Here is a 27,571-nt window from a genome sequence, read left to right as displayed (position 1 = left end):
ATGCTTCGTTTACAAACAACACAACCGTTTATTAAACACGAAAGAAGCTTACAAGATTTCCGCGATCTTGGAAGTTCTGCGGCGGCTGCGGCCTCTGGGTCTTCCTCTCCTTTCCAAGATAGTCCCATTTTGAAGGAGTGTCCCTTGTTCGCGAATGAACCATTCCATCACGTCTCGACGACTCCGGGACGATGCGGTCGACTTCCGTTGAGGGAAAGATGTCGATCCGAGGTCGGGAGATGGAGACGAAGATGGGTGCGCGACACACACACAACAACAGGTCCGTCACTTGGAACTTTCGGGAGAAGAAGCCCCGCGTCCTCGAATTTCCGGGGTTTTATCTGTTTTCTCTCAGATTCCCCTTTCCGATTGGTCTCCCGTCGTCACCTGATGACAATTCGAAACCTTTTGGGGGCACGGGAGAGGTCAAAATCGAAGTTTAATTCGATCTGCAACCGGAAATGGTCGACGGACTTACATTCTGCTATTGTTTAAAAGTTAGCGTCGCGTTTTCATATCATAAAAATGTATTTCTAACTACTATATTATTTTTCTAAAACAATTATTTTCCGCGAATTTTAGTGAGGGTTTGGACCTGTCCAGAGCCTCACAATAATGATACTTCCTTTTCATAATAACATTGGGTTCGGAGTGCTGTTGACCCTTTTTTTTTTTTTTTTAGGATGAGAGTTTTCAACTTCTACTTTCCTACTTATTACTTCTTTTTACAAGTCAGCTCAACACTTTTTCGGCTATCACTTTCTGGAGTGGGCCGTACCCACCCAGGCCCCTCCCTGGCGACACCCATCATTCAGACCTAAATGTCAATCAAAAAACCAACTGTACTGTATAGTAAAAAGGTACAGCCTTCTCGCTGAAATTGTAGTTTTTTAATGTAGTGTAGGACCTACAAACACTTGTCTTTTTCTTTTACCCGCGACCCCCCGTGTAAGGCTTTGCGACCCCCCTGGGGGTTGCAACCCACAGGTTGACAAACACTGTTGTATATTAATTATTTTTATTTTACTTAGTCTTGTCTTTCATTTTGTTCTGCATCATGGTTCATGTATCTTCCTTCCTTTCAGTGGAATATATCAAGGTCAAAATCTTTCAATTCAATTCAAAAGAATGAAACATTTGAATGGAAATATTCAGTGAAAATCATTCATTTTCCAATTTTTTATCTGAAACTCTGGATTTAATAGTTTTTATTTGACATTGTTCATTGAAAGCATTTGTTTTTACAAGTTTCAGTTTGAACCTTCAAAGGAATATCCCTGGCAATGGAACAATGAAATTTGAATACCTGTCCTAGCATATCAGTTGTGTATGTTTCATTGTGCTTGTTGAAAAACTCTCACTGACAATGGCCTTAAAAGATCAAAAATGTTTTGAAGTTAACATATAACAACTGAAGTTATAGATTAGTGTCACTTTGATTGCATAAAAACTTTTAAAATTTAATTCAAGAAACAATGAAGATTACATTAATAAAGCATATGTAAAGTACATTCATATTTAGTAATGGTATTTTGACTGTTTAAGTTTTCATTTTTCTAATTCGAGTATCATTTAGTTATTAAAAAAAAAGAGAGAGTGTAGTGATATTTTTCTGTACTTTTTTAATTAATTTTTTAAAATTGCTTTAAATAATATAATTTTAAAAAATAACGTTTTTAAGTTTTAGAGTAGTTTTCTTATGTAAACACAAGATTATGACATAATTGGCATCTATAAGTTTAGAAATAACTGGAGAGATAGATCACAAAAACTCACACCTTTATAAATCCAAGCAATGAATTTAATAAAATAAGAAAGTTTTCAATCAGTTTCACTGATCTTCTTCAGTTACAATTTTTTTATAATTGGCATCTCCCCCAAAATTTTAAACTACTGGAAAAGCTCAATATAGCATTTTTGAAAGTCCCCTACAGTCTATGAAGCAAGTCTACCATATATTAAAATATTTTAAAAATTTTTTCAAAATTTGTTATTCTAGAGATTACTAAAATAAATTAAACACTTTTTTAATCATCAAATTTTATACCTGGGTATACAACTGTTTATTATTCAAATTATTAGCCCAATCAGTAAATCTTTTTGTAGATCCAACAGGAAAACGATTAAATTTGCTTCCAATAATCTGAAGACATTAAAAATATGATTATTATGGGTCATATGAAAAATATGGCCCATAATAATATGTTCAGTAGTTATATAAATAAAAATTTATTTTTAATTTTATTTTATAATATAGGTGTAATTTATATTATGTAATGTTTAACTAAACAAACTTACAGCATCTTTATTCTTACTTGCACTTTCATACTGCTTCTGGATTCGGCAAGGATGCATGACATCATCCTAAAACAACTTGCTATTAATTAAATATCACAAATTGTATTGTATTGATAGAAATCTAAATATTAAAATTCAATAAATGATATTTATTATGCTCAGGGAAAATGTGACAATTTATATAATGTTTATCATCAGAATCAATAAATTTAAATTTGTTGTACAAAAATATTGGGTTGTTCGGAAAGTAATTTCACGGTTTTTTGTTGGGGGAAAAAACAATTTTCTTATAATATATAAATATTTTATTGAATTATATATTGATCATTTTGGTCAGATACCTATTGCCATCTTTCTGGTAGTAGCATCATTCCACGCTTATAAAAGTTCTGATCTTTGCTTATAAAAAACTGATCCAAGTGATTTTTGACATCCTCATTTGAAGTAAATGTTTTACCATTTAAAAAATTTTGTAAAGACCAAAACATGTAATAATCTGAGGGTGCCAGATCTGGTGAATGTGGTGGGTGTGGTAGCACATCCCAAACTTATGTGACATCTGGCATTATCTTGGTGAACATTACACCTTTTCTGTTTGATGGTATCACTCAACTTGTCCAATTGATGGCAGTACACATTTGAATCAGTTGTGGAATTCTCTGGTAGAAGCTAAAAAAAAAAAATTCCCTTAAAATTCCTCCAAAGAGAACATCTCTTTCTTTAAGAACATGTGGAACCCATATATGGAGCTCTGAAATGAAACTAAGTCGTTTCAAGTGACCACAAACGATTCAATTCGACAAATTTAATCTCAGCGATTTCTCTTGTTGTTATTCGGTGGTTTACTTCAATCAATACCTCCTTTATTTTGTCTTCATCAGCTTCAACTAGCCTTCCAGAACATGGTGCATCTTCAATATTGAAATTGCCAGAATAAAATTTTGCAAACCAGTTTTGGCACTCTCGTTCTGTCAACACATCATCTCCATATATATAACACAATTTTTTTCTTGCTTAAACAGCATTTTTATTTTTTTTAGTAATAAAAAAGCAAAATATGCCAAAAATGCTGCAACAATTGCACAGAATCAAACAAATTTTTTTACAAATAAGCCTTGAAATGTCAGCTGTCAAAATATATAATGACAATATGATTTTACAATGAAATTGCTGGGTAAAAATACAATAATTCCTCTGGTGATAAAAAAACAAAATTATTTTCCAAACAACCCAATAAAAGAAGAATCAATTATTATAATTAACTAGATACACTCACAGATGTATGTGTGTGTGGTAGTCCCTAAAATATATAATTATATATATGTATTTTATACAGATAAAAATAGTCTAACATTAACAATGTGTTTTCTTTATATACCATTATGACTACTTTATTGCTGTATGCAGATAAAATATATACCTTTTTCTTTCTAGGAATATTATGTGGATTTTTATAATTTTGGTATATTAAGGATATATTGGCAATATTTTATTAGTTATTCCATTGTTGTGTGAAATTCAACTTGTGAAAGAATTCTGGAACATGTCCTTATCTCTTATGTACAGAAGGGACAGGATGCATATAGAAATCAACAATATAAAATACAGAGTACGAAATATTTATTCTTGAATTGATGAAACTTTATTGTATTATTTATTAATTTACATTAAACTCTCATAAGTAAGTATAATAAATAATTACTTACAGCATCCAAAAAACAAAGATATTGTCCATTACTTTGTTCAACTGCTCTATTTTTAGCATAGCCAACTAAATAAAATACATTTCATATCAAAACTTAAATATCAATAAAAAATATATATACTTTTTTTTAATATAGTGGGTGATCAGTTAACAAACATAATCCATTCCAAGACCATGTTTGCTATCCAAATTATTCATTAACCAATTATCGATTTACCATAGATTTTGGTGGGAAATTGATTAACTCATTCTGGAGATCCCAAAAACTAAATAAAAAATTATATACTTTCTTACTATGTTTATTTACATGTAATAACAAACTAAAAGTAAACTCTCCATTTTTTCATGGATAGTACGTACATCTTTGTTTCTCAGATGCAATTTTAGTTACTCCTTAATCAGCTTGATTCTTTTTATTATATCTTTCTTAGCTAACATTGTGCTTACTGTAGACTTGTTGAAGTCATCTGCTTATAATATCAGATATCTTCTGCCCACTCTCTACCTTGGCTATTATCGCTTGTTTAGTTTTTATAGTGAACACAGTTCATGACAATCACTCTTTTTAGGCTCCACAACATTATCAGTTTTTTAAATAAAAAGTTCAGAAAAGCATTTACAAAATTCAGATAACAGAGATTAACTAGTGCAAAAAAGGTTATGTATACAAAGGTGAAAGTCTTGTTCCATAAACCATACATAGATGCCATTAAAATATAGTTTTACAAGTCTTAAATGCAGCATCACTTCTTCTTGTGTTTGTTCTGTCAGGTATTCATTATTCGAACATGTGTTTGTTGTCCGTACATAAAAATCTTTCACAAAAGTGTTCATTGTCCCATTTGTTCACAATCTGAACTGTTCATTAACCGATCACCCACCATAATTTAAATTTACAATTTTAATTTAAAATACTGATATATATCAGATTTATAATTATATATTTAATAATTTTATATAGGCAATAAAAACTCCATAAATTTAAAAATAACTGAATCAAAATCAACAACTTATTTATCACAAAATAACCAAAAAATATAACTACTTTTCAGAAAAGAAATATTTATTTATATTTAACATTCTTGGACTCATCAGCAGAATATATTGTTAAAATTTAAAATCTTTTAATGGCTAAAGTAAATATTTTATTTCAGTCAGAAAACTAACCATCTGATGAGTACTTCTATAATTACTTGTGATTCATGTAGTGGTTTGTATGTACAGAATAAGCACATATACATATGTTCTTCAAGTATATATCTCTGTAGTATGGTCGTATATTTATAGGCAAACTTAAAACCTTACAGACAACTATGACAGCTATTGACAAATCTAGAATTTATTTTATGGTTTTTTTTTAAGTTTTATTAGATTTAAATAGAATTTTCCAGCATAAAATCAAACATAGCAGTCATTCACACATGCTGTCTCCTTCTGAATTGTTGGAGTTATTCAACACAACTGAATCAGAAAAAGAAAATATTACCTAGTTTATTAAAAAATATTAATTAGAAGACAAGACAGTAATTTTTTCATAAATGCTACATTTTAAAAACTCTCACTGGATGGAAATGGAGCCACTAGTAAACCCACATCAAAGGGATAATATGAAAAGTGGTGAAGAGATGATCCAACATTTGTTCTTTAACACAATCTTTACTTAAATTACAATAGCAGAAAATAACATATAAAAAGAGAGACCAATGCATGATTATCCTCTGTGAAACAAGTGTTCAAGTGTTCAATGTGACCATTATTATGTATGGCAACTTCTTCAACATAAATTGTGATGAAGTTGATCACTTCATCAATAAGTAAAATGTATCAAAGATTTAAATATATATAAACAAATATAAGTATATATATACTTATATTTGTTTATTTATTCCAGAAATGATCTTTTATGCTTTCCTAGTGAATAAATTAAAGCAAAAGAAAAATACCAATAAAAATAACTTATTTAAAATATTTGCTTTTAAAAAAGATTTAAATTTAAAACTATAAGAATAAAGTTTAACAATACATAGCTGAAATCAAATATATATAATAAATTAAACAAATATTGAAATTATGAAAGATATTTATTATTTTCTCTCAATGTAGATACACTAAATTAAAATAACTTTAAACATGGAAGATTACTTGGAATATCAAAGTATTTAAGTTAATAATGATGTATGCAGTGTGAAGAAAAGTTTATTTTCATGCTACAAGGTTACATAATAATAATAGGGTTACCATATCCATACTTAGTATGGACAGTCTATACTTTAAAGGCTCTGTCTGTGTCTGTATCATACTTAGAAAAAACAAACAAAATATTTACACTTTTCAACTGATTGCACAGTTAATAATTAAATCATAACCACTTAGATTTAAATCTGACAAAAGGTGCTACATTTTTGATAATTATTATTGTATTTGTTGGCTAGGTGGCACATTGTATAAGCAAATTTAATAGCATTCTTATGATATCATGGTAATAGCATGATGTCACAAGAATGCAAGAGAAGCTCAAAGTTTCAAATCTTATGTTCTAACTGACGTTACAAATTATGCTAAACCTGAAAAAGGCTATTTAAGATAGCTGAAAACGTAGGTTCATTTAATTTAATTTAAAAAAATTTGCTGGAAATGTGAAAAAGGTGTTTTGCAATAATATATAGAGGTTCTAGCTTACTGCACATAGAATTGTAAACTCATTCACTTTTTGTGTTTGGAATTTTTAACTTAAAAAACCTTAATACAAACTTCTAGACTAATTACTGGTACATACATACATACAACACTGCTAAACCTTTACTTCCAGTAAGATATTATAGGTAAAAGAACAAACGTTTTCGATCTTATCTAAGATCTATCTCAGGTTCTTGGGTCAATTGAGTTCCAATTATGGAATGCTAAGGTTCAAACTATTTAACAAAGTTTGGATTTTATCTATAATAACTTACCAGAAGTAAAGGTTTAACAGTGGTGTATTTAAAAACCTTATTAGTATCTTCAGTTAAAAATACTGCTATTTTAAAATATCAGTATTTTTAATTGTACTACTACTTTAACTGAACAATGTTAAAATAGCCTAAAATATTAACTTAACTTTGTGTTACTTCAACATTTCTTTTAGTTTTCTATTGTATGATACAAGTAGTAATAATACAACATCACTATCGCATATATCCCAAGAAACTTAGAAAGTAATATGCCCAATGATTGCTGGATTAAATTGGGCTACTTCTCTGTTGTTATTTTAATTAATTTTCAAATAATTTGTCACTAGAAGCAGGTATTAGGTGCCATCCAAAATCAAATATATATAATAAATAATTCAGAAAGTAATTTTTTATTAAATTCATATTATTGAATTCAGGAGATCATGTATTGTACATGATGTATTTCATGAACAGAATTAATATGAGAATAAGTTTGAATTTTAATATATTCAAAAATCTTATATTTGATATATTAGGAACTATAGAAATTCATAAAAATAGCTTTGCCTTTTAAACCTTTCAACTTAGATTATAAAATACATCTTATAATCTTAATTATTCTTTAATTGAGAAAGTAAATACATTGCAATTTAATAGTGTGGTTTGATGGAATAAGAGTGATTTGCCAAGGGAGATAGACGTCTTTCAGGAGGACATTTTATGGAAAACTGATCCCTATTTCAGTGTCAGACATGAATGAAACCTGAAAAATCCACATGGCCAGCCCACTGATCAGGCAAAAACCCAGGACCAAGCTCACTGATCTTATCCACTCTGCCACTGATGGGCTCTGCAATCTAATTAAGAGATTGTAATATATTTATTTTTAAAATTTTAAACTATTTACTTACCTCCATTAGGTATAGACGATTTTCCTTCTGAAATAACTACTTTTATATTTTCTTTCTGTAACTTATCCAACCAAGATTTTAATATATCTTGTGAATTATCCTAAAAATAAAAATTCTAAATATTAAAACAAAAAATTTAAAACCAATATACACACTGAATTAATATCTTTAATATCTGCTTGTTTATCTGTTATATATATAACAGATAAACAAGCAGATATTAATTCAGTGTGTATATTGGTTTTAAATTTTTATAATAAGTAATTTTTATATTTTTATTATAATANGTACATAATAAATAGTTGATATTTAAAATATGCATCATTATGCATATTTTAAATATCATATTATGCTTATTATAAAATTATGCATATATATGCAGAATTAAAATAAATTTTAAATTTAATTCTAATAGAATGAAACTGTAAAACATTATTTTAATATAAACTGTTTATAAAAAATCAAAAATAAATTATTATTTCTTTAATAAAATGGATGTTACATGGTGCGTTTCAGCAGATTTTGAAAAATATAATTACATATGTGAATGAAAGGCATTAGGTTATTGATGAGTTGATTTCCATCAGATCATTGAAGCTAAGCAGTGAAGAGTTAGCATTCCAATCAGAGATATAGGAAAAGATAAGTTGTTTTTGTTACTTCCAAATTCAGATAAAAAGAAGAGAAGTTCATATTATAAAGGGCAGAAGGGCAAGGTCTGTCTAATCTGACTGTTCCTTAAACAAGTAACAGAAAACCTACTCAAAATTGATTAGTAAAAGATCAGAAGAAAGAGGCAAACGTCTTTTTGTAGGTAATGAATAATTTTTCATTTATAAGAAGTTAATTTCATATTTTATCACTTAATTTTAGGTTTACAAAACTTTTTAAAATGTTTTATAACACTATTTAAAAATTTAAAATGACAAAAAATAAATATACTGATGATTATAACGTTATTAATTTTAAGTTTATTTAATGAAACAGCATTTTGTGTAATTAGAAAATTCATCATCATCATAATCATCTGCTTAGTGCAATAAAATGTAACAAGGTTTTGTTAAAAATTGCACCATAACAAAGTTACTGTTCTATGTTTGATGATTATCACAATGATATTAGCTGTCTAAAATATCTTGCAGGGCAATAAACATATTAATTATGCCATTAATTACTGTTTTGCTGGGTATAATAACATAATTACATAATTTACACAATGCTTTTTCATATGTTAATTAGTATTATTATGCATGTCTTATTTAATTATCAAAATAAGCTTCTTAAGAATGTTGTGAAAATAAAAATGTCCATCAACATGTAGAACTGTGACAATTACTCATCCTATTATAATATAAATAAAATTGACAATTATAAATCATCTGTTTATATGGTTCTAGAATGTTCCATCACCCATTGTTTCCTGGAGGGCAATAAACCCAGTGGGGGAGCAGTGAAGTTGTATATGTTGACACATGGTTGGGAGAGAGACTCTTTCTTTTCAGTGCCATCACAGAAGGAATATGAAGATAATCAATGACAATGATATCTGTGCAAAGGAAAAACTAAAAGAGTGAACAGACTCTGCTCAACAAGGTGACTAGGACAGAGCAGTGATTATGTGGCATGGAGTTTAGAGGAAATTCTTTTATTGTGTCTCCTCTTTGTTTGACTGTGTGCTGATGGAAAGATTTTAGTGTAAGAAAGAAACTTTGTGAAATTAGACTAATATTTCATTGTTGTGACCAGATGAATCAACTGATTGTAATGAGAACCTAAAGATTTGTGTACTATGAAAACCCTCTGATAATTGTTTATATCGGATTTAGTTGAGAAAATAAACTCTTACAAAACAATTTTCCAAACCCTGAATGATCTATGTATTAAATATAACAAATGGACAATGTATTACATTTCTGGTACATAACTCTGCTATGATACAAATTTTAATGAAAATGTTTTTATTTTCATATTGAACATATTTTTGTTTACTTTTTCACTCTATGTTAGTGGCACTAAGAACATCTTTTCTAGAAATACATATCACGTGTTTGGTAGACCCCAATTAGTACAGCCAAGTAGTGAGGAACAGAGCCAGACATTTCCAGAACAACTGAATGTGAAAAATTCTTAAGGTTCTCTACCCAGACTAGAACCCAGATCCCCAAAGCAACAAAATGATGCATTTACATTCCTTGGCCATCTGTTCAAACTGTTATAAACTAAAACAAAATACACCATTCATACTTACTCCAGCACAAGATTTTAATAGAAATATAAACATTTTCAGCCATATTTAGGGACCTTCATTGGTAATATAGCTGTTTCATAAATTGAACACATTTCAAAAAGGTTTGGAAATGTGTTCAATTTATGAAATGGCTATATTACATGATGAAGACCCCTGTATGTCAAAAACATTTGTATGAGGTGGTGTGGATAGAAAATAACAAGACTGAAGCTGGAACTTTCAATCTTGAGTAGTATACTCACCTTAGTTCTGTTCCCCTTCAATGTACAATCCTTCTGCTTCCACATAGCACTGCATTCACAACTTCCACTGATCATAACAATGCTGCAGGTCACCATTTGTAAGGCTATGCAAAAGCTCCATTGTTTTTTCTTGACAGAAGAAACTGAATCAAAATGGCATCCCTTCAGAGCAGACTTGACTTTAGGGAAAAGGTAAATGTGACATGGAGCTAGGTCAGGTGAGTATGGTGGATGTTCAAGTAGTGTGACTCCCTTCTTGGCCAAAAACTGCTTCACTGACAGAGTTGAATAGGCTGGTGCATTGTCCTGATGGAGGATGAAACCATTTTGCCACAAGTGTCGCTGCTTTCTTCTGACCCTTTCCTGCAAAGATTCCAGAACTTCTTTGTAGTAGTACTGGTTGACAATTTGTTACACTTTTCATAAATTTTCCTCGGTTTTTGATGTGCTGGGCCATCTAGAATGTTCAGCAACTTTCACATCCTCTCGGCCCTCAGAAAATTTTCTGTGCCATTCAAACTCATGCGCACGACAAAACGTGTCTCTATAAACTTCAAATAGTAGGTGCAAAGATTCAGTGGCAGTTTTTTCAATTTCAGCAAAAATTTCAGGTGAATATGCTGTTCCATTTTCAAACTGGCCAATTTTCCAACACACGCTAACAACATGTCCACTCACAGAAATCTAGTAGCAGTAGCAAGTTGAGACTCAGTGCTTGTTCTAACTTGTTCAAGGTCATATACCCACCCACTAATTTTGGTCCATATGCAACTGTTGTGTGCAGGCAATCACAGTCTCATTATTTTCTAGCTACACCACATATTTCTATTAAAATCTTGTGCTGGAGTAAATACAAACAGAATATTTTACTTTAGTGTCAACTGTTACATTGTGGTTGTTCGTGCTGAGAGATAGTAAAGCCCACGAACAAATGTTACTAAGAGGAATACATAAAACAGATATACAATATAGTATCCTTTATTTTTCTCTGAACTTGTTCTTTTAGTACAGATCCCAACTTTACAGGTGCCAATATTACTAATTAACAAAAAGAGTACACTCATCTGCCCGTAAGTATATGGGTAAAGAGAATGTAACATACGGTATGCACCTAATCAACTTATAACTATTATTATACTTATCTTAAACCTAAAGAAAAAAAGATGAGAAAAGAAGGGACTCAGGATAGTATATCAGATAGACAGACAAAGGTAGAAAATACCCGGGTTTCCTTGTGTTGGTAGACTCTATTGAGGAGGGGGCCTTCTCAATTTTGCTTTCGGATGTTTTTCTCTTTCACAAACTCAGTGCCTCAGAGATCTCCTGTTGTATTCACTGTCCTCATGACCCTTCCCTCTTAATTCATCGACCTCTACGGCTTTCTTAGACTTTGCAGTCCCCTTTGTTCTTGTCCAAGTCCAGAGCCCTGCCTTGTCCTACTGACTCTGACTACTCACTCTGAGATCTTGACCAAGAATGAATCTTTCATTGACAGTTTTGCCTTTCTCTTGTTTTCCCCAAAATTCTGAGAAACCTTAATCCCCTATCCTTTGTTCTACCAAGAGTTCTGATAAGAGATAATCCCTCCTTCAGGCAATCAGAGTTAAGACGAAAGCTTCTAGAAGGATGTTATTACAAAAAGGGAAGAACAGAATATGAAGAAAATAAAAATACAGTAGAGTCCCATACGTGGGGGATCCATTACATGTTATACAAAATTGCGTTATTGAAACCTGCATTATTACATGATTTATGAATATTTACACCTAGCCTATAAGTTGAAAACAAATATATAACCTTTGAATGACAGAATTTGAGTGTGTTGCTTGTTTTATGTGCACGTTGTACAGGACTATTGTATAGCTAAAATAACTATAACAATATGGCTGACGGCCACATCATCTTTTAAGTTAATTTAGACTGTTCAATATAGATGGCCAAGGGAATCTATCCAGAAAAACATTCAATTAAACAATTTGAGTTAAAAGATGTAGCACTCGTAGCCATTGTATTTAATTTATTTTTACTATAATATACAAAATTTATAAGTCTATAGTTTTCAAACAATAAATAATATTTTGGACAGTTTTCCTAAATCAAAATGTATAAATAAATGATTAAATTATTTTATATATCTTATTAATTAAAACATACTTATTTATGTACAGTCAACCCCCCTATAATTACGGTCCCTATAATTACGATTCCTATAAAACTACGAAAAAATATACGTATTTTGGAAATGTTGCGTCGGATTAGTGTAGAATCGATTAATTTTATGGAAGAAAACCTTTCAATCAGCCGTAGTCCGTAAACTTGACACGTGTCGGGCTGTGATTGGAACGACTTGTAAGAAATCGGATTCCTAATAAATTGGAACGTATCTATATCTTATAGGGGGGTCGACTGTATATTTAATATTTAAAAAAACTTAATATATACTTTATTATTAATTAAAGCAATGGATAAGTCTAAGCGTAGTAAACTAGAACTTTATATAATAATAAGTTTCATAACACCTTTCTTTCTTTTTTTCAATTTTATTCATGTTTATTTCTATATTTATTTATTTATTCTATTAGAAACCATGACATCACAAGATCTTAATGTTTTAAATTTACGTTCTGATTTATTTTATAACTGACGTTCTATTTTTATTTAACCTGAAGATGGCCATTCAAAATAGCCAAAAACGCTACTTACATTAAAGAAATTGTTACAAAAAAGAAACGTATTACAATAAATAAGTTTAAAACATACCTTACTGGCATCAAAATAAACTGACAGTTCTAGTTTTCCATTAAATTTTTGATTGGCAACTGAAGCTAAACATTCATCAAACCATTTCTCAGCATTATGAACAGGTAGAACAATAGACTGTAAATAAAAATCATTCAGAATTTGTATTCACACTATTAATATTCAATTAAATATACTAAAAATTTAAAAAATATATATAAAATATATCTATTATGCAATTCCAATTTAACTTTATAGCAGTGAATAATTTTGGTCTATTGAAGATAGATCCTCACTTTTACATTACCGAATCAGAAATCTTTTATTAAATTAAAATCTTTTATTTATGGTATTTTCTATAAGCTTAGTATCATAAATTGAGTATATTTCCAGAAATAAACTTTGAACTATATAATACCATAACACTGAGATAACCAATGAAAAAGATATTACCTAATATATAATAGCAAGATTCTACTGTACACTTTCTTTTCAGATATATAGATACAGATCAAACAAACTGTAGACAAAAAAATTGAATCACAAGAATTCCTTAGCATTTAAGATCTAATTTCTATAGCTCTATATAAATGGATATCTAGTTTCTACAGATAACATTGGGCCAATGCTCAAAATTATATGCAACTGTAGAGCCTAGAGCCAGAACTACATCTTATTGACTTTGTTGTATATCAATGAAATTAGCCTTTAAAATTGCCATTAAATCATATTTGCTGTTGGATTTAAATATTGTCATTATATTATAATGAAATATAACTCAAACATTTAAATAAACTATTTTCAGAGTTTTAACCAATAATAGACTATATTTTCAAAGAGTGGAAAGAATGAAAATGTGGACTTGTATAATTCTGGCTGTAAGCCCTTCAATTTGTCACATTTATAACATTTATAAAAAGCTCAACATCACCTTACCAACGGGGATGAAATCAACACTATATCCAGGACCTGTTATGGTGTATATCGTAAGAAAATCTTTCTTCACAAACGTTTTCAAACTTTTTAAAATAGTTCTTCCTCAGGTAAAATCCAATGGAATGCTTCAAAAATAGAATGTAAAAATTTAAAACAAAATCGAATGCTTGTTTAACGAAACCCATTGTGATGGGATGCACATTCATGTGTAGATGGTGGTATTTAAAGTCCATCATCTATAAGGGCCTGTCATGCTACCGTTAGATTAAGTTCATCCTTTTGGTTGATACAGGTGGTCATGTGACTAGCTCTGTAGATGGATATGGCTTCTAGCCATTTTATATGTTCTAGGTGGGGTGTAGTGATGATGGCATCGACTTTGTCAAATTCCGCCTCAATGTTCGGATCAGAAGCACATGTGGCCAGGGCAGTGGTGTGTCGACCATGTCAAAGGTCCACTTGGTGCTCACATTTTCTGGTATTTAAGGAGTGTTTGGTGGAACCGATATATATGTCTCTTGTCCCATCTGCCATCCTAGAACATCTAAAATGGCTAGAAGCTATATCCATCTACAGAGCTAGCCACATGACTACCTGTATCAACAAAAAGGATGAACTTAATCTATCGGTAGCATGGTAGGCCCTTATAGACAGCCTTTAAATACCACCATCCACGCACAAATGTGCATGCCTGTCACAACAGGTTTCATTAAACAAGCATTCGATTTTTTTTAAGTCTTTATGTTTTTGAAGCATTCCATTGGATTTTATCTGAAGAACTATTTTTAAAAGTTCAAAAAGGTTTGTGAAGAAAGGTTTTCTCACGACATACACTGGTAACAGATTCCAGATGTAGTGTTTATAACATTTATGATAAAACTCTTGATAGATTTGTTTATCCTTTTTCTACACAATCATTAATAATAATACAAATCTTTACTGCTTTAATTCTATTATACTAACTATAGTACATCAGTCAGTCCTTGACTGTATTAGTAAGAACATAATTAATATGAAAATGATGCCAATGCCAAATTCTTTGAAAAAAAAATATATGTAATATAATTTATTTTATATATATGTATATATACTTTTTTATTTATTTATTTTTAATAAGAACATATTTTAATTCTAGTTGATTTATTCATAACTTCTGAATGTTGCTTGCTGATTTTCATTTCCACACACTGCAGAAGGCATATAACCCTTTCCCCACCCCGAATTGCCATCACCATTTGTGACATTTCACCTAATTACCCCTAAGCAACTAAAACAGTATATACTTCTTCCTTAACTCGTACTTAACAATCTTTACTGTATAGATTATTTATTTAATTTGTTACTAACCACATCAACACAGTTCATTTTGTAAACTAAAAAATTATAACATTGAGAAAAATAAACTATAACAATAATCTCTGTGCTAAAGATAAAACCTATTGTTATTCGTATTACTATCTACATTCAAACAGAATTCAACTTTGGCAACTGATATATTAAACCACGTTGCATAAAAATAAAAACCTGCCACCTCTCGGAGATGGAGATTTCAAATTGAAAAATTAATTTTAGTTTTAGTAATCATTAATATTAGAATCAAGTTATAATTTATTTTTATTCTATTAAACGTAATTTTTAATAAAAATAAATTCCGTGGTTTTATTTTTATTTTTTTAAAAATTGCATCGTTGTGCGAATACGAGGACTTTAAACAAGAAGCATGTAAGTAACAGTACCAATGATTTGAGTTTGTTTAGAAATAGCCTTAGACTTTATAGAATTTATAATGCTATGGTCATATCACAGATTTTGGTTATAGGATCACTCTTTTTCGTTCGACTGGACAGTAACAGTTCAGCTTAAACTATTCATCACAAATTATGAAGATTTGATTCGGATTCGAACTCGGATTCTTCGTTACAATAAGTCGCCGCATCGCGCTGCCATCTGATCCTTTTCACGATTGACTGTCGGATAGCCAAGGCGGTTAAGTCAGCGTACCGCTCTGGGGACCCATAATCTAGTTTGGGCCAGCAGCTGCAGAAATTTTTAATAAGTAGTTTTCCCGGATATTTGGATTTTCTAAAATATAAAATATTATTATCGTTATTCGTATAAGGTGATGGAACATGCAGAATTGTTTTTAATGATCAACAGCCGGTATTAAATATCGGCTATCAGTTCTTCTTACGCTGTCAGCCGGTATGACTTACCGACGCTTTCCGTCCGTAAAATGTCCCCCTGTAGGAACTGATCCCTCAACACCCGGTCATCCCGTGGGATTGGCCGAACTCACGATGGGTACGCAAGAAAGACTCTTAGTGTCCGCAGGGGAAAAAATCAATAATGAAAAATTTGATTTATTCAATCATTTCAAAAAATTTTAGTTTATAATCTAAAGAGTTAAATTAAAAATAATTTAAATTTTTAAATCAGTAACATTTTCACATAAAGAAAATAAAGATTAAAAAAATACAATAAAATAATTTCGTATTAATTTATAATTTTACAGCAAAACATAATGACGTCATCTCTTATACAAATTTATTTATTTTTAATAAGAACATATTTTAATTCTAGTTGATTTATTCATAACTTCTGAATGTTGCTTGCTGATTTTCATTTCCACACACTGCAGAAGGCATATAACCCTTTCCCCACCCCGAATTGCCATCACCATTTGTGACATTTCACCTAATTACCCCTAAGCAACTAAAACAGTATATACTTCTTCCTTAACTCGTACTTAACAATCTTTACTGTATAGATTATTTATTTAATTTGTTACTAACCACATCAACACAGTTCATTTTGTAAACTAAAAAATTATAACATTGAGAAAAATAAACTATAACAATAATCTCTGTGCTAAAGATAAAACCTATTGTTATTCGTATTACTATNCCACCTCTGGTATATATGTTAATAAAATTTATATTTTTTGATACGCAGACGACGTAACTGCGAAAGAGACCATCCAAGTGTGGTGTCGTGATTGTGAGTCATCAAATAAATTACATTACACATCTCTGCAATTGTATTGGTAATTATAACAAAAATAATGTTCACTTGGACTTCTTCTAACTTCGATAAGCTTTTAGGTAAGTTTTATTCAATCCTAATTCACAAATTATGTAAATTTAACTAATTTAAAAAAAAATTCTCATCAGCTGAACATTTGTTTACAATATTTTCTAATTTTCTGAAATGAAATTTGATTGACAAATAATAATAATTTCACATTCGGAAAATGATAAAAATTTAAATTATAAACTCAGACGGTGATATTAAAAAGTTTATTATGTGAAAAAATGGCAGAAATGTTTTGTTGGAATTTTAATGGAATTTTATTTATTTAATTTTTTTTATGTACCGAAGCCTTGAACAGTTAGTAAGCAATTAATCAGGTCTATAGAGGTTACTTTTAGCTTTTTATATATTTACATAAACATAGTACATAAGAGTAACTTTACCATTTTTTTTTTTTATATTTATAACTAAAATCCTGTTTTGTTTTTTCTTCTTTACAGCTTTTCTACGAATAAAAAATAAACAAAAAATGTTACGGGTAATCCTGCAGTTTACGTCGGTCGATGCCGATTGCAAATTTTAAAAAATTGTTATTAAAAATATATAATATGAAAATTCTAATATATCTATAATCGTAATTATTACAGAAATTGCTTTTAGCCCTAGGTATAATTATATTATTTAAAATATCTATAACTGCCAGGCAGATAATAGTAAGGGCTTATCACACCAATGATAATGGGCACAAACACTCAAGAATCAAAGTAAAACATTTTATTGTACACCCCTGTTTTTGTTTTATTAAATGTTTTACTTTGATTCTTGAGCGTTTGTGCCCGTTATCATTGGTGTGATAAGCCCTTACTATTATCTGCCTTGCGGTTATAGATATTTTAATTAATTTAATCTATGATTGTCGTTAAATATTTGAAAATCTTCTTTGATTTGTAAGTAATAACAATATTGTACAAATGTCTTAAACCTGACGTTATTATTTGGAGTCGAACAATTGCCATAAACGAATTACTTATAATTTAATTATTAATGGTGGGTAAATAGCTCCGTACTTCACGGCAGTCGTTTGGCTGCTTCTTTAATCACAATTAAAAATATCTACGTAATTTATCTGTGTAGTTGGTGTTGACTGACGTAAAGTGTGGAATTATTTTTTTTTAGTCTAAATAATAAATATCTCTAGCAACAGAATCTTAGTGACAGTTCAAAAATTCAGATAAAAATAAAAAAGATGGAATCAAATTGTTTAAAAGTACTAGTGCACTTTTCTAGTACTAGTATACTAGTTTTCTCATTTTGACTCTGATAAAGCAGTTTTTATTTTAGTTTTATTTATCTAGTATCTTCTGGACTTTAAATACAAACAACTTAAAATACTTTATTGAAAGTTAAACTACGTGAAATTCCACTTTCAAAGTGCTTTTGAGCTCTAGCGTAATGCACGTCTTTAAAGAAAATGTATACATACTTAAGATGTTTAAGTTATAAAAAGCATTTATGCAATGTAACAAAATATAGAAACTGGATGAACTTCCCTTCTAATACTGGAGGTAATATAATTCTCTCAACTAAAAAACCTTTCAATCTTCAATGTTATTCTTCTTGGCAAACGTTTTCAACTCTACCAGGGTCTTCTTCAGGCCACTGTTTTAATAAATTCAAACAGTACAAAATCAAACAGGAACCAAATAAAAGCGATTCAAATCCTAGAACGTCAACGTTAATATCAAAAATATAGAACACCACATGGTGGTGTTCTATATTTTTGATATTATTGTATTTTTGTAAGTGGAACCTTGCTTAATTAATGAGCATAATTTGTTCCAGAATTTTACTCGTAATGCAAAACACTCATTAAGTGAAACAATTTTTCCCATATAAATTCATGTAAGATAAGATAATGTGTTCCATGCCGAAAAAAATACTCAAATATTTTATGTATAACATTTATTCAAAGAAAATTATACAATATACATTGTTAAGGAGCATGNAGATAAGATAATGTGTTCCATGCCGAAAAAAATACTCAAATATTTTATGTATAACATTTATTCAAAGAAAATTATACAATATACATTGTTAAGGAGCATGAATTATCATTATTTCTTCTAGTGCAGAATGAATCTACCTGGAATGTGAATTTGATTTGCAGAAACAAAAAAAAAAAATCAAAATACAGTAATTTCTAATATTTAATTAGGCCTATAGCCCATTGGCAATGGATAGAGAGAAATGGAAGAATTAGTGGAAAAGGCATCAGACTCCAAGCAATAAGCCCAGGGTTAATGATGATGAATTATAGCCTTTATATAGCCAAAGAATTTGGCATATCATTTGGCATTGTATTATATAACAGGCTATGGTTGTTGATGTTTATATGTGATATGTCTGAACACAAGTTTGGGGAAAATGTGTGATCACAAACGACACTAAGATGCTAGCAGAACGAGTGCTAAACACAAACTGATGTAGCGTGCGCACAATCTGGGACTTTCCTTTTCCTTGTCACTCGTTATGCGAAACATCACTTGTTAATTAAGCGAGTCATTTTTTTATAATTTGTTTTGCTCATTATGCGAATTACTCGTTATGAGAGGTGCTTATTAAGTGAGGTTCCACTGTACTGAAAATTTCTTTCCTTTTCCTTGTCACTCGTTATGCGAAACATCACTTGTTAATTAAGCGAGTCATTTTTTTTATAATTTGTTTTGCTCGTTATGCGAATTACTTGTTATGAGAGGTGCTTATTAAGTGAGGTTCCACTGTACTGAAAATTTCTTTCATCCATATAGTTTTGTCTATAGTGATTCTCCCTATTCTTACTGACACCCTGGAAATATAAAATTGTTTCAGTAGATAAATATGTTCTCATTTAAGACATTTTGCCCTAGGGAAGAATTGTCTTTTACTATACACCTCCCTCTAAATTGTTTGATGTAAGATAGTGCTTCAAATTATCCTAATATACTTGAAGATGAAATCAACTAGGACATCTTTGGCCAGAATTCTATATATCTTGTTTTTCTTTAGAGGTTCTATTGATTATTTATCATTTCTTAAAATGATAAAAAAAACTATGAAGTAGTCGTTCTAAATTGTAACATGATTAATGTTCCAGCAAGTGTCTCATTAGTAGGCATCCAGAACAGAGGAACTAGAATCTTGTCATTATGGTTTATAAGTATGGTTTGCATAAGAATGATTTTCAAGCACACTTACATATTTTTGTAAGTGTGCCTGAAAATAAGTTCAAATGATACCATAGTACTAGGTTATATTTCTGTTTTTTTTATTTTAATCTATATATATATATATAAAAATGGACGTGTGTGTCCCTATATTTCACTTTTCCGCAAAAACTACACATTGCACATGAATGGTGTTTGTATGTGGTAATAGCCCCAAGTCTCCATTCGTGCACTATGGTGGTTGTGTCTTGATAGCTATAAGGGTGCGAGAGATATGGGCTTGAAAGTGGTTGAAAGTGGAAGATTTTCTATTTCAATTTTAAAAATTTTCGAATTCGAATTGGTTTGATTATAGAACGATTGTAAACGTTCCAGAAAATTGATCAAATTGAAAATAGTTCGTTTGACTGGACGTAAAAATTCTCTAATTAGTCTGGAAACGGGGGACCTAATTCTTGCATTCTGTGAAAACGGGTAAGATTGGCTATAATGCAATTATCTTAATCTTTACTATCGTTACTTTTTGCCCACAAATAAAAACCCAGCGAAGCGGGTCCTTGCAGCTAGTTCCATATAAAACCAAATCTGATAGTCCTATATGTTAATAATCAAATGATACAGCCAGATTCTTAGGCTATAATATGGCTAGTTAGTAAGCCATATCATAGCCTGATAAGAATCCAACTGTATTAGTTGAAGTTATTTTATATGTTGAATAATTTACTAATTCAATTTTTTTTTGTCGAAGTAAGTGTTCTTCCAGTTTATGCAATAACCTTTCAATCCTCTAAGCTATTTGAGTATCTAGCCAATTTAGAAGAATGCAATACCATAATGTTGTAAATGCCATTTTTCTCTAAATGTTTTATTGAAGAAATGAATTCTAAATGCAATGTTATCTGCTGCAAAAAAATACTGTGCTGATAATGGTGTAATAAGTGGCTGTATTTTGAAATTAAATTCGTGTGCAAATCATAATGTTTTAAATGCCAAAGTGCAAGTTTTGTGACTTTTAGTGCTTAAAACATTACGGCTTATGTTTACATCATTTTGTTATTCAAAAGAATTTGTAACTTAGTGAGTTTTTTACCATTTTATTGTAAAATTGAAATGAATTCCTTCAAGACTTGAAAGAATTCATTTACTAGAAAAACTGTTTTTTATACTAAATCTACCATAAGCTGGAATTTTTGTAAATTATATATTAAAAAAAAAATCATTTTTTTTTTAATACATTTTCAGCACTTCTTTATAGTTCTAATAAACGTTTTCAGCTTGATTTACAGGCTTTCTTCAGGTTAGAAGCCGTTCTAATTAGGAGGAGTTATGCTGTGTTCCAAACGGAACAATTTAAACTCCTCCTAATTAGAACGTCTTCTAATCTGAAAAAACAGTGGTGTGTGTATATATATATATATATATACATATGTGTATGTATATATACACACACACCACTGTTTTTTCCCTTCTCTCCTGAAAAGTGTTTTTTGACATCTAAAGCATTGTGGCATTGCACACTTCATTTATCTTTTATTGAATACTTTTATTATTTTCATTCTTCACTAGACATTTTGTGTGTACATTTAGACTTTTATCTTTTGAATAAATTATTCTGACAGAATCTTATTTTTATAAGCATTTAAATATTTATATAATTGAAAATATTGTCAATGTTCTTATTCATACTACCAAAACCAATAGCTGCTTTTAGGAATTGTTCATTATGTGTATAGCTTAATGGAGAGGGCACTGAAAGTGTATCATTATATACAATGGGGAGGAAAGAGTCAAGGCATTATATACATGAACTTTTTTAGTGGTTTTAGTGGCAATTCTTATAAGCCAGTGATGAAAGACCTTTTCTGGATGAGAGTGGCAAGGAATTTTATAAGCTTCCAGTGAACCACACATTGTTTCTTATGCAGTTGCAGGCCTTAAGTTAGCTTTAACATACTTCATAATTATCAGTATACTAGGTACAGTACTTAAATAATATATTCTAATGATATGCAAACTAGTAATATACAGTGGTACCTCAGGATACGAAATTAATTCGTTCCAAAACTGAGATTGTATCATGAAAATGTCGTAAGGTGAATCATTTTTCCCCATACGATTACATGTAAAACCAAATAATTCGTTCCAACGAAAAAACACTCAAATTAAAGCTAAGTAGTACATTAAAAAAATAACTATAGTAAGGAAAACACTGAAAAATGCATTTTGTAGTTGTAAATGTATAAATAACCATAATAGAATAATAATTAATTTTAAAAATATATAGTTTTATTTGCACTTTACTTTTGATGATAGACGAAGGTGGCGGTGTAAACTGATGGCGGAGGAGGGGAAGAAGGGAAATGATACTAAAATCTAACCTACATAACATAATGTAACAATAACTTAAAAATAACTTAGAAAAGATTAAAATAATTAGTGTTGTTTTATATTTTTTGTTTTAATTTTTATTCACTGCTTTTTGCTTTATTTCCTTCACTTTCACCAGCACTTTCACTGGATAGAGGTGGCTTGGTTAAATATCTATCCAAAGAGGTTTGGCTTTGCCTACTTTTTAAAATGTTTATAAAATGACTTAGGCAAATGCGATTACTCCGAGCGGCAATACGGCCAGTGTGAACCTTTTCGGGATGTTTCTTTTCAATAAAATCAGTCACTTTCTGATAATACCTCAAGATTTCCTTCATCGAGCGAGATCATTCCACGAAGAAGCAAACACGCAGACTGAGACCAATGAACAGAAGTGAATAAAAAATGGCGCTGCGAACTAATGTAACGTCGTATGGTGAGTTTTTGTTCGTATCGTGGAGCAAAAATATGTTCGAATTTCATGTCGTATCCTGAAAATTTCGTATGCTGGGGCGTTCGTATCCTGAGGTACCACTGTATAGTTTATTCTCTTCTTTTCATTAGTCTGTATAGTAAAAGATAAATGTGAGTCAGCCTGAGCTGTCAGATGACAGGAGATATGTGAAAGAGATCAGATCCATCCTTCCATTCCTTTCATCTGACATAGACCCTTCCAGCTCAGTCTGATTGGGCTGTAATTTGAAAAAATTATAGACCTAAAAATTCTTGTTGTTGTCTATCCATCCGTGTGTCTGTCCTTCCTTAATCTCGAGAATGGAGTTAGATACATGAAAGTCAAAACCACATATAAAAAGCTTAGGGGCAGGAGGCCCTGATTAAACTATATATAGGAACTTCCAGTGCAAACCAGAAGGCATGTTATTTCAATTTAAAAATTTTCCCCTGAAAGAAGTTAGATGATTGGCACAACTCCATTGCTAATGGAAAAGTGTGATGTACAGTACAAGGGCAAGACACTACAGTACTAATTTGAGGTGGACAGCATATATTTTAAATTAAATAAATAAAAAATACGATTAAAAATTGCTGCCTGGCATTGTGACAAAGTCACAGTAAATAATTGCTTGTTCAGTTTATCTTTCATTGCATGGACTCTAGTCAAGTTTAGTTTGTTCTTTGTCATGAATATCAGCTTAATTAGGGTTGCAAAATGGCACAAGACAAACAGGGAAATAAAACTCCATTGTCAAAGCCCCAGGGGTCACATATTACGTAGGAGCTTGTGGGTCTAATATATAACCCATGACTAGTAAGTATGCTTACAATGAGTTCTGTGAATAAACTATCAGTTAAAAAAGTTCTGTAAATATTTTTTAAGTTATTTCTTCAATGTCAGGAAGGTCCAAGAACACTACTGAACATGTAAGCAAAGATTTGCCAAGTCAAAAATGACTCAAAACTATTCTTGTAAGTAATGGATGACAATTTATTATTCCATATAAAAATACCATAAAATGGTCTTTATTCACTCAGTTAACTCTCATTATGTCTCATTTATTTAATTAAGAAATATATATATATGTATTATGTTTGTTTACTTTGTACTTGCTTTTGCTTTGTATTTGTAAGAGATTTATTTCATTTTAAGAAATTACCTAAAAATTAAAAAAAAAATGTATATATAAAATTATCTATAAATTTTTATAAGCTTTACATGTACTGTACTTTTCTATATTTTATATATATATATATTTATTTCAACATGCTGATAATGTAAGAATTGCATCATGTAGTATTACTCATCTATATTTTTTTCCCTGTACAAATAAATAGTATAAAAATGTCCATTGACTTAATTTGAATCACCTAAAATATAACAAATGATAAGATTAAAATTTGCCAATTGGATCAGTTTGTCTTGAACCTAATTTTGACATTCAACAATATAATACATATTATAATTAATAAAAATAATGAATTCTAGATAAGTTAACATATGATAAATTTACATACCTACTTATACAGTAAAAATAAAATTTTTAGTTTCATTTTTATTATATAAACAAACATACATTTTATAAATTTTCATGTTTTTATCATATATAACTACTACAGATAAATAAAGCAAACAACTAAACTGCTCTATCAGAATTAAATTATATCGAATGGCAGTTTCTAACTTGTAATAACATTCCACAACAAAATTAGCTTTTGAACACTAATTAATAGTTTAAAATAAGTGTGAAAAACAGAGAGCATCACTAATTTTTAATGAATATCGGCTTTTGAAGCACTTTGAGCTGGCTCGTTTCTACTCCACGATCGCTTGCATTTGACATTGTTATAAACAATCCATTTTTCGTTGCCAGTTAAGATTTGCTTCAAAAATGGATCATTTACTTGATGATCAAGAAGCAAATTGCAGATGTCAATGCGACAGAGCAATTTCTTTAAGAACATGTGGAACCCATATATTGAGCTTTGAAATGAAACCAAGCCATTTCAAGTGATTATAAATAGTTGAATTAGACAAATTTAATTTCCTAGCGATTTCTTGTTGTTGTTCGTCAGTTTTTTGCAATCAATACCTTTATTTTGTCTTCATCGGCTTTGACTGGCCTTCCAGAATGTGGTGCATCTTCAATATCAAAGTTTTCGGAACAGAATTTTGTGAACCAGTTTTAGTATTGTCGTTCTGTCAACACATCATCTCCATACACAACACACAATTTTTTTTCTTGTTTGAACAGCATTCTTACCTTTTCAGTAATAAAAAAGCAAAATATGTCAAAAATGCTGCTTTTGATTTTCCATATTTGATGGTACACAAAAAAAAAAAAAAAAAAAAAAATTGCAAGGAATCAAACAAAATTTTTTATAAATAAGCCTTGAAATTTCAGCTGTCAAAATATATAATGACAATATGATTTTAGAATGAAATTGGCATGTAAAAATATAACTAATTCCTCTGGTGGTAAAAAATGAAATTACTCCGAACAACCCAATAGTTTGTGAAGTAGTAGTAGTTACTCAGTGCTCCACATTAGATAGGTGAACCACCAGTGAATGACACAATTATTTCAAGAAAAATGGGCAGAAAGTGTCTTTTTCATATACTGTGGTCTTTTGTGACAAAATTTTTATTTATAGGAAAATTAAAATTTATCAGATTTTCTTCACATAAATTTTAAGAGTTGTTAATTTTGGTAATGTTATAATTTTAATTCTGTTAAATATTTTCAAAAGATTTTTTCCTCATCTTCATATTTTTTTAAAAACAACTACATGTTAACTAATGATTTATATAACTTCTGGTTTGTAAAATGTCTATTTAAATAATTATAGTATATTAACTTTTTTAAATTATTAAAAATTAAACCTTTATTAAAAACAAATTAAAAGAAGATATTATAAACAAAATCAGAAACAAGATATTTAAATCATTTATTTTAAATTATTATATATTTAAAATAAGTTTTTTTAATATATTATTTTGTTTTGATCTAATTTTGAACTTTAAATATTTTTAAAATAAGTTTTTGTCATTTATTCCTTTTTTATAACATAAATTAATTTTTAATCAGCAGATATGCTTCTAATAATATAATAGGCTATGTAAATTATTGGTTAATCTGTAATTGTTCTCAAAAGGTTTTTGAAGATGATGGAAGAGGCCTAAGAAAGTGTTTAACAAAATAAATTTAGGACTTCTAGAAGTGAGTTGTTAATTTTGATAAGTTTACTAACAAAAGAGCATATTTTATATTTTTGAGAAATACATTAAAATTTTGTGCATACATGAACTTCCTGTTTTTCATTCTTTGGAAAGACAGACAAATCTGAAGTCATATTTCTTTTCCTCTTACAAAACAGAAAATATATGTATTAAAATTTTACTATCCACTATATAGCTTTATTGTCAATTATGTTTTCCCCCTCTGACAGTTTAAATTACAAATATAAAAATCTAACAGTACACATTGCTTATAAGCTGAACAAATAACCAACACCTAAATGTGTTTTCCAACAAACAATAAACAAAAAATTTATTGCTCAAATGTTTTCGGCCATTGTTTAGAGGCCATCATCAGGAATACATAACAGTTCTATCTGTATAAAAGGATAGGATTTGTACAAGGATTGGTACAAATTTACAATAGGATTGATAGTGATTTAAATTTGCATTTAACTTACAGGAGAAAACCCAATGTTTTCTGCCTTTTAGCTAATGCAGGAGACAGCTCAGATGACACAAAAGCACCAGGGGTGTACCATATTCCATTACAAGATGGATGATTTAACAGGCATATATTATACATCAGATCCACTTACAGATCCCTTCAAGTCAGAACATGTAACCATAAATATGATGTGACCAAAGGGAATTATAGCACAACATTTTCCCGTTATGCTGCCAAACCTGGGGTTTCCCTGTTCGGATGAAGCTACCCTTTTACATAGGTTCCTAGACCGACACGACATATGGAGACTAGAAATTTATATAGTCAGCATGAAAGGAAATTGCATCATCTCAAACTGTATTCCAGTACCACAATCATGGAAATATTATTTAGATTGCCACAGAATAATAATAATAAAAATAATAACTCTCCTGTGGTCACCACCTGGTTGTGGTGGGAGAGCCCAGTAATTTTACTGATCCACAGGGCAATGCAGGCTGGAGCACAAGCTCCTGGTAGGGACACCCATGCCAGTAAGGTCTATGGGGAGAAATGAAGCTAAGAGTGACCACACACCCACATTCTGTGGAGAAATTTATCATGGTAGTAACCAGATCTAAGTATGATACCGGCTCGGACGTTGCCTGGGTTAACAAGGTCCGTGTTCGTGAGTTAGGCAGAGGCTCACGTTCGAAAAATAGGTTCCAGTCTCCCTTGGTTACCGGTGGCGAAAGCAGCGCCGGCCCAAGCATGGCTACTGCAATGCCCTCAACAGATGTGAGGAATCAACCTAGCCTTGGTGTTTCTGTGGCAATGCATC

The 27,571-nt window shown here is 30.2% G+C and overlaps 2 protein-coding genes across 5 annotated transcripts in view; one reads left to right on the top strand and one right to left on the bottom strand.

Annotated features, from left to right (window-relative positions):
• Positions 1 to 15,530, bottom strand: part of LOC111638816 (UDP-GlcNAc:betaGal beta-1,3-N-acetylglucosaminyltransferase-like protein 1) — a 30,895-nt gene extending 15,365 nt beyond the window's left edge. Inside the window, exons 1-6 of one of the 2 annotated variants that reach the window (XM_023384568.1) lie at positions 15,357 to 15,530; positions 13,095 to 13,211; positions 7,845 to 7,944; positions 4,005 to 4,069; positions 2,299 to 2,364; positions 2,048 to 2,143 (exon numbers count right to left, since the gene is read on the bottom strand). In XM_023384568.1, coding sequence (XP_023240336.1) covers positions 2,048 to 2,143; positions 2,299 to 2,364; positions 4,005 to 4,069; positions 7,845 to 7,944; positions 13,095 to 13,211; positions 15,357 to 15,374 — 462 coding nt within the window. In that variant the 5' untranslated portion in view covers positions 15,375 to 15,530. The remainder of the gene's footprint in view (positions 1 to 2,047; positions 2,144 to 2,298; positions 2,365 to 4,004; positions 4,070 to 7,844; positions 7,945 to 13,094; positions 13,212 to 15,356) is intronic. The other variant, XM_023384575.1, reaches the window with a different exon arrangement.
• Positions 15,531 to 15,692: 162 nt separating this feature from the next.
• Positions 15,693 to 27,571, top strand: part of LOC111638793 (hepatocyte growth factor-regulated tyrosine kinase substrate-like) — a 90,779-nt gene continuing 78,900 nt past the window's right edge. For 2 of the 3 annotated variants that reach the window (XM_023384553.1, XM_023384551.1), the window contains exons 1-2: positions 15,693 to 15,731; positions 16,962 to 17,110. In XM_023384553.1, coding sequence (XP_023240321.1) covers positions 17,071 to 17,110 — 40 coding nt within the window. In that variant the 5' untranslated portion in view covers positions 15,693 to 15,731; positions 16,962 to 17,070. Of the gene's footprint in view, positions 15,732 to 16,961; positions 17,111 to 26,221; positions 26,287 to 27,571 lie in introns of those variants that run through there. The other variant, XM_023384559.1, reaches the window with a different exon arrangement.

Source organism: Centruroides sculpturatus, unplaced genomic scaffold, assembly GCF_000671375.1.
Source record: "Centruroides sculpturatus isolate CEXI.00-Female unplaced genomic scaffold, Cexi_2.0 scaffold90, whole genome shotgun sequence".
In the NCBI taxonomy this organism is placed as follows: Eukaryota; Metazoa; Arthropoda; class Arachnida; order Scorpiones; family Buthidae; genus Centruroides; species Centruroides sculpturatus.
The sequence above is the reverse complement of the archived record's forward strand: the minus strand, read 5'-3'. Positions and strand labels throughout refer to the sequence as shown.